Here is an 8,776-nt window from a genome sequence, read left to right as displayed (position 1 = left end):
TTTTTTAAAAAGGTGTGTATGCACATGTAGACTAGAGACCTGCACTCCCGCGGGACCCAACGCAACAGAGTGCGGCGCGGGAATATACAGTTAGTTCTGATGGCCAAGTGCGGACGCGGGCGGTAATGCACTCGTGTGTGTGCTGGTTGAGGGAGAATAAAACGATTCGCGGGACTCCCGCAAAATAGAAATATCTATAAATTGAACATCTAAAAACAAATAAATTTTCATTTATCTGTTGCACAAAAGCAACAAGAACAACTAAAACAAAATAGAAACGATTTACAGGCCAGAGTCTCTATTTATAACACGTTTGCAGCGTTGAACAACGTAGCCAATCACAGACATATGTGTTGATTTCTTGAACGCAATGGCCAATCAGATGCATTTAAAATAGAATCTTTTTGTTCAGTGCTGAATTCTGCATACTGGCAAATCATCTGATTATAACAAACAAAGTGTAGATATTATGAAAGATTCATTGTGCAGCCAGTTTCACTGATAATAACAGAGATTTGTGAGATCGCGATGAACTGAGATGTCAGTATAGGAATTATTAAGGGAGAAATCCGTCCCGCGCGGCGCAGGTCTCTAATGTAGACTTTAAAAACAAACGACTAAAGCACACCTAACGCGTTTTTCAGGTTCGAAAACGCGAGGTGCACAGCACTGAACCATCACACAGAACTAGCAGTGCGCTGCGTTTTTTATGTTGCTAGGCACCACTGAAACAGCTGTCCTGTCAGTCAAGTAAACATCAAATCAGCCTTTTACTAACTATATTTACTTTGTTAACATTGTGGTAGTTACGGTTCGTGAAGTCGTTAAGCTCCTGCAACCCGCGAGAGCACCACAAGTTTATCCTCCATCATCGCACTCTCCGGGCGTTCAAGCAACTGTAGCTTAACTAGCTTTCATCACTAAAACGGAATTCATTCTCCATTCATTCGATTGGACAGTGGAAAAAAACGCGATGACGTCGGGCGCTCTTTCCGCTCGGAGTTTTTTTTTTTACTTCAAAAACGCGAGGCGCAGCAGGCGCATAAACAGCGCGCAGAACGCTCGCTGCCATAGGAAACCAATTGAAAATAGGCGCCTCTCACTCAAAAACGCGTCAGGTGTGATCGGCCCCTAACTTTATATTTACATTACCGGTAGCCTAGGCTGCAATATAGTGTATGTGAACCTTTTAGCAGATAAACAAGTGCATTTTCGGACAAGTTAATGGAGAAGTTAATTGAGTAAATCATATTCCCACTATGGTAATTAATAACAGACTCTAGTAAACACATTTCCTAAATACTGTAGGCCTGTGACTATATACATCTTACATTTTATGAAATAGTACCATTAGTTAAAAATAAAGTTTAAAATCGTCACCTTCCTAAAATAATTGCCTAAGTCATTTTTTGACAAAAATGATTTTTTTGCATAAGTCATCTCCTCATGATGCTGGCCACCTCTGGTAAAATCCCCACATCCTCATGCATTTCTACCCCTGTAGTATAATGGCCTATGTCAAGAGTGTGACTTAGGCCGTTTTATTTGGCCTAAGTCAAAAGATTTTACAAGCAATTTTAAAAGGCAATTTTACAAGCTTTTCAACATGGGAGCTGCATCAAGAAGAACGAACCTCTGAAGTTATTTTTCTTTTTTTTGTGTGTTTTCTGAGAAACCTGAAAAATGACTTAGGCAATTATTTTAGGAAGGTGACGAAATGCTTCCTGTTCGCATATTTCATAATAAAATGACAATTACCCTTTCTGAAATACAATTTTTTTGTCATCCATAGATTTCATGTTAAAATAATATACAGATGCACTACAGCTGATATATTGTTGTTATTATTATTTATTGGAAAGTTTGCCAATGGATAAATCGGCTAATCCCAAAAATAACCATTAGATTAATCATAAAAATAATCGTTAGTCAACTAATCGAAGAAATAATCGATAGATTAATCGACAACAAAAATAATCGTTAGATGCAGCCCTAGGCCTGACGTTTCCATGAATAGTGCACAAATTTACTTTTTTTTAAGCGATAAAGACACAACTGACTTGCCACCCAACCGGAGTCTGACGGGACACTCAGTTGGGTTTCGGCCCCGTTGGGTCAGTTTTGTGTTCGTGAGCGCAGCACTGATTTGTGTACCAGGGTAAATCACTGTCAGAGATTTGCGTTTCCATTCATCCAACCACCTTTTTGTTCAGACCAATTGTATAACACACTAATAATATAATAATAAACTTTATTTTATATAGCGCCTTTAAACGTTACTTCTCAAAGCACTTTACACAGACAAGGACACAATGTAAAGGTAACTAGTAAATGCATAAATAACAATCAAATGCATACATGATCATTTATTAGGTTTATCATGTTACAAAACTGTGTATGTTTTGTCTATTATTTTAATCATATTTTTACAGCCATTTTACAGTTTAGTTTGTTACCATTGACACAAGATTTTGTTTCTAAAGAACGTTGCTACATAAACATTAACCGAAACAAGTTTGCAGTTATGATTATCATGTTAATGACCAATTCATGACAAATATGCAGCAATGTATTGTGAACCGTAAGGTCAAGAGCGTGTGATAAGTGTCAGTTTTGATATCTTGAGTAATGCTCCTGCTAACCTCTAACCAGGAACTGACACACAAAATCACAATTAGGTTTACATTTATTTTATGAATCACTAATAATTCACTTTATTAAGAGGAAAAAAACTACAGAATTTGTCATATTAAGTCAAAGAGTTGCTGAACATTTAAGATGCATTGAAAATGAATTTGGAGGTGTCCAAAAGGCCCAGATATAATTCAAGCAAAATCGAAAAACTAAATGTGATGTCATTTCGAACAAAATCAGACCAAAACAAAGTTCGTTCGGAGTTTGTTTCGGGAGTTTGAATCAGCTTGCCAAGGCTTTCTGGAAAAGTTCGCTCAGGCTGGTAAACACCTTTGAACTACCATTGGTCTTTGACAGTGATGTCATCGGTGGGTGTGGCTCTGAGGCTCCGCCTTCTTTTATGTGGAAATCTTCGTGAGTAAAAACAAGAACACACTGGAGATCCGCTTCGAAAGGGGCTTTCGCACGGAGGAACCTTTTCATAGTTCCTAGAACTATTGGCGGAAGTTCCCGGATTTTAGCGTTAGTGTTCACTGATTGGCCGAATGCACGCGAAACACCAGCACCCGCCATTTTTAAAAGAGCTGTGTAAACACACAGATTATAGCCTATATATTTACTACAGAAACTAACTCCACGAACATGGAAAACATTGATAGATGGACCTTTACGCTGAGGAGAAAATCCAATGCAACTTTGAGGAGACCAAGAGAAACATGACTATGTATTTCTGCTCTGCGACACTGGACATCAACCACACGGCATACGCTTATACATTTACACTACTGTCTACTTTCTATGTATGACAGTTCTGTCTAATAACGTATTAGACAGGACTGTAAAACAGATCGTAAACTAATAAACACGGAGAATGCGAGCACTGTCGCTCTCAGCGCCGTCAAAATAAAAGTCCCAACAACAAGTGCGGCTTACGTCGCTTCAGAGCTCCTACTGGCGGTGCGAATGCAACCAGGAAAACGTTCCTATGGGAACCATTAGTTCTCGGGGAAACACCCTGGTGGCTCGTTCCTCTAGCTAAGTTCCTAGAACTATCCGGTGCGAAAGCCCCTATAGTAGATACTGAAGGTATAATTTCAATAGATGGAGACACTGACACTGAATTCGGATTTTTTTTTTTTTTTTTTTTACTGTAAAGCTGCTGCTGACATGACGTGACTGGAGTGCCGAATATATGCACACATATCCACACCCCTATGATCAGATGCTTTCTTAACTGCTGTTTTCTCACCACTGTCATTTTCGCTGTTTATTCGCATACTCCAGTATGCATGTTGATGTTGACCAACAGGAAACTTTAACCCCTAAAATACGGTTCGATTGATCTTCCCGTCTCTGTTTCTGCAGCAACACATTCTGGATCCTCCTCGTCAGGTGCAGAAAGCAGAGCCGGCCGTGAAGAGCGATGAAGAGCGTCCTGAGACGGCTCCTGTCACTGAGGAAGAGGAGGAGCAGACGAAGACTGAGGACCGCACGGATGAGGAAGATCACGCGAAGATGCCCGAACACCCAGGCAGAGACAGCGACAGCGGGGACAGTGACGAGGACCAGGAGGCCTAGAGCCTTTCTGATGCTGTTGAGGAAGGATTGTTGAAATGTTAGGTGACCTTTTGTAAGAGGAGTTTTTTAATAAAATGGAATTAAAACTCATGCTTTTCATTCATTTTTCTTACACACCGTCTTTTTTCCTTTACTATAAATCTGATTGTGTTTTATCCCAGTGGCCAGTTTTCCAATAGACGCTGTCATTATCCTGTAACACTGTTATTTTAGTATCAGTGACACGCTGTTATAGCTTATTCATATTTTGAATTGGAGTTTGTCATATTTTCTGTTTTCATTTAAAGTTTAGTTTTCGATTAAGTTTTGGTACTTTAAAATAAACTAAATGAAAATGAGAAATATTTTGTTTTCATTTCAAGTTTTTGTAATTAGGGTTAGTTTTAATGTCTAGTTTTTAATTTTTAGTTTATTTTAGTACTAAACAAAAATAACAAAATTACTAAATTAAATAATTTTTTACTTAATTAAATAATAATTAACTTAAACTAAACAAATAAAATATGTTTTCATTTAAAGTTAAAGTACTTAACTAAAAACATAAACTATAGACAAAAAAATAAAAATGACAACACATGAAATTACAAACTTTAAATAAAAACATTTCTTATTTTTGTTTTAAGTTGAAGTACTAAAATAACTGAACTAAAAATGAAAACTTAAAAACTATAGACATTAAAAAACTAATAAAAGTGACAAAAACAAAAAACTTTTGTTGAAAACTTTCTTGTTTGTCATTTTTATTAGTTTTTTTAATGTCTATAGTTTTAATTAACTTTTTTAGTTAAGTTGTAAGTTATTTTAGTACTTTTCAAAGTTTTTTTTATATTTGATTTGATTTGAGTTAATGTTTATTTGAAATAAAGAACACTTTTTTATGGTTTTAGTTCGCACTGATAAGCCTGTGGTGTGAAGGAGGAACTCGAGCACATATCTGAGCTGGATCACATGAATGAGTGTGTTGTGTAACTGGTGAAAGGCGTCCATTCTCAGGGCGAGTGTGTGGTGCGGTGTCTTACAGCTTCATCAGGGTCTCTGGCGTCTGCAACAGGAACCGGCTGCTTCGGATGTCGAGGAAACATTAACAGACTTTTCGAGGACCATTTTTTTACGCAACTCAAGAGACACTCCCAGTAAGTTCTTTCATTTTAAAGCGTTCAAGACTAGCAGTTTTCGGTCAGTAGCACATCAGGATGAGCCAAGTCCAACTTTAAATGCAGATTTGAAATGTGTTTTCTCTGTCCTGTGTTTCATCAGCTTGCAGAAAGTTTATTATAACTCAGTGACCTAATGATCAGCTGGACGTTTGATCAAAAGCACATGAGATTGTGCCACTCCAAAGCAGAACGAGACAGAAAAGCATGAGACTGATGGTGTGATTTCCTGAAACTAGACTCACACTGATCACATGCTTTCAGATTTGCTTTCTTAAATATATTCTTTTAATACTGTTAATTTTGGTTTTTAATTTGTTCACATCATTTTAGTGCGTAAAAGTCAATATAAAACTATTTTACAATTTGCCAAATTTGTTTCTATACCAAACCTTTTCTCTTAAAATGGTTCTTTATTGGAATCTGTGGTTCCATGAAGAACCTTTAACATCCATGGAACATTTCTCCATTGCACAGAATTCTTTATAATTAAAACAAAATGGGTTCGCTAAGTGTAGATTATTATAATGTTCTTCACGCTAAGGGAAATAAAGGTTCTTTTGAAAGGTTTTTGGGGGAAGACAAAATGGTTTTTCTGTGCCATTGCTGTGAAAACCACTTTTTGTATCCTTTACATCTCACTACCGCATGATTACTATCAGTTAAATATCAAGATGAGGGGAGTGGGGTAAGATGTGCCACTATTCATCATGTCATTAAGGCAAAAGCGAAATCACATGAGGGTGAAGCTGATGCGCCTCATTATTTCAGCCTGTCTGTTAAAAAACTGAAAGATGAGTCTCAAACTTTCTTGCACATTCATCACATTTTTAATCAGATGAAATACAGATTTAATCAGTATATCGATGTACTGCTAGATTTTCATTTTTCAAAAAAAATTACAAAAATAAAATGTACTTTTCACAACGAACTAAGGCAATACTGGAAACACTTTGAAATAAGGATTTACTTTTTTAACACAAACTAACAGTGATCAAAACTTCTGCACAGTTTCAAACTAATGTTAATTTCAACATTTACTAATACATTTTTAAAATGCATTGTGTAATGCATAGTTGAGATCCTTTCATCTAAACTGGTTCTATCTAGTGAATGTTTTTTGAGCAGTAGGTGACCAATATTCAGCAGGACCGACGCACAACCAAAACAATGTTCTTCAGCAAAATGCATGCAGTTTTGTTTTTAACTGCTAGAAGGCCAAAAGTTACACAGTGTGCCTTTAACATTGACAGATTAATAATTGGGTTACTGTGTATACCACAAGCTCAAATCAAGGCTCTAGGAAATGTCGCTCCTGTTTGCGGTTCCTCAGGCTTTGTGAAGCTGGCGTAGTTCCTGATCTTTTTCTTTGAAAGCTTGTTTCTCCTGCCAGCGCTCCTTCGTATCCTCTGAAGAAGTCTGGCCACGACTTCAAGTTTTTCAGTGAGATCAATGTGACGGTGAGCTTTAGATTCAAGCGCAGGAAAGGCTTTCAGATGGATGAGCCACTGAAGCTCCTGAAACTGACAGATCTCATCTTATCACGGTTATTATAGTAAACTAAAAATATAGAAAGCTTTTTTTTTTTTTTTACTTGAAATAAAATAAACTTTAACTGAAATAAAAATAAACATGTTTGCAAAATTAAACATTTAATTTCAGCTAGTTGCCCAGGCAAGATTTCTCATTTACATTTGACATACTAAAATAACAAACTACAACTGAAATAAAAATGAATAAAAAAATGGCAAGTTCTGTCATGAAACTCTAGATGGCTCAGGCTGATGGGTCTTTAACTCATTTGGTAGTGATTGCATCATTATCTTCATGGCACAGCTGATTGGTTGTTGTTGCATCAGCGTCCAATGAGCTGCAGTTCAACATTCAAATACCGGGGTGTTGCTGTTATCAGTCTGCAGCGCTTTCAGAAACCCTCCTCTTCCCCAGCTCCACCTGTAGAGATCTGCTACGGGGTTTAATCATGTATGTTACATGTGCAGCAGCAGCAGCTTGTCTTACTTGCTCACAGCAATATCTGTGAATGTATTGGCTGTAGAAAGTCTCTGTACTTGCTCTGCAGCGTAGCAGATCTGTTCCACCAAGACCAAATACATTAACATTTCCATATCCATTACTATGCCAATCTCTATTACCATACCAATCTCTACAAAAGTTGTCATGACAAAACTGTAGAAATATAAAAAATCCAGTTTTGGTCACAGTTTTCTTTTCTTTTCTTGTCATAGTATTTTTTTTTTTACTTAGTCTTATGATTATGGGCGGATCTTGGGCTTTGTTGTAAATAGTTATACACGTATAATATTAAATAAATAATCTCAAAAAATGACAAACACAGCAAAATGACCCTAACCCAAAATGAAAACCGAAAATGTATTAAAAATAGAACTAATTAAATATATTATAATAGAATCTCAGTGATAGTACAGTAACGCTGCATCTCTCTCTCCCATAATCACTGCTCTCATTAGCACTGATTTCAGAGATGTATTCATATTCTGAAGGCAGGATTGTGTTTGCAATAATTAAAAGCACATTCTTTCTCAGGAGAACAGTGTTGCTTGGTGAAGATTATGCAGTGGTTTTGAAAAATATATGTTTTCTCCCTGCAGCTGAAGATGTCGTGTGGCTCGTGTTTCTGGGCCGTCGTTTGGCTGCTGGTGCTGCTGATTCTGGGATGGCCCTTGAGCATTATGCTGGGGGGTCTTTACGGCCTCATGGCCCCGCTCACCGTGTGTGTCGGCCTGGACCGGCTGGCAGACCTGCTGATGGAGGGAGCGAACCTGGGCCGGAAGTGTGCTCAGAACATGAGGCACGGCAAACCACTGTGCTGAGACCACGAGAAGATTCCTCAGTTCCACATCTTTTCATTTCAGCTGTATTAATCCATGTGATTTACTGTCATTTACTGTGCGCTTGGTTCTCTGTGTGACTGACTCATCCTTAAAGCCTTAGTGACACTTTCCTGCTTCCTCTCTGCATCTGTGGCTCTCAGGCCGTTTGAATATGAAAAATTAAAATATTCTGAGAGTATTCTGGTACTGATGTCTGAGTTCAGTGTTGAAACACATGAGTGAGTGTACTGCAGTTACTTCTTTATTTTATTTTTCCGTGGCAGAAACAAGCTTCCATTCCATACTGATTGTCAGTATGTGGGACAAAACAAATATGGTGTAAATTTCAGGCCATGAAACTGTAGAAGCAGGACATCACTAGGACATCACTGCTTATGCGGCTTTAAAGGGATGGTTTGGAGTGATTTCAACCTAGGGTCCTTTGCACCATGACCTCAAGCCAAACACATACCCCCCACCCGCCCCTTTTTCTTTCTTTTTTTAGCATTAGCCTTCAGGCAAGTGTTATTTAAATAAACTCCTGATGTACTTACAAAC

General features: G+C 37.7%; 1 protein-coding gene and 1 long non-coding RNA gene across 2 annotated transcripts in view; both read left to right on the top strand.

The window, feature by feature from the left end:
* The window catches only part of aqr (aquarius intron-binding spliceosomal factor), a 69,392-nt gene extending 65,090 nt beyond the window's left edge, over positions 1 to 4,302 (top strand). The window contains exon 35 of the mRNA XM_084096706.1: positions 4,000 to 4,302. Within this exon, the coding sequence (XP_083952832.1) occupies positions 4,000 to 4,212 (213 nt within the window). The 3' untranslated portion in view covers positions 4,213 to 4,302. The remainder of the gene's footprint in view (positions 1 to 3,999) is intronic.
* Positions 4,303 to 5,112: 810 nt separating this feature from the next.
* LOC311072699 lies at positions 5,113 to 8,417 on the top strand. The gene is made up of 2 exons (XR_014604038.1): positions 5,113 to 5,345; positions 7,997 to 8,417. It is a non-coding gene; the product is annotated as an uncharacterized lncRNA (long non-coding RNA).
* The last annotated feature ends 359 nt before the right edge of the window (positions 8,418 to 8,776 follow it).

The sequence above is a fragment of the Abramis brama genome (genome assembly GCF_963993115.1).
Source record: "Abramis brama genome assembly, chromosome: 21".
In the NCBI taxonomy this organism is placed as follows: domain Eukaryota; kingdom Metazoa; phylum Chordata; class Actinopteri; order Cypriniformes; family Leuciscidae; genus Abramis; species Abramis brama.
Note: the sequence above shows the minus strand (reverse complement) of the source record. Positions and strands in the feature narration are given on the sequence as shown.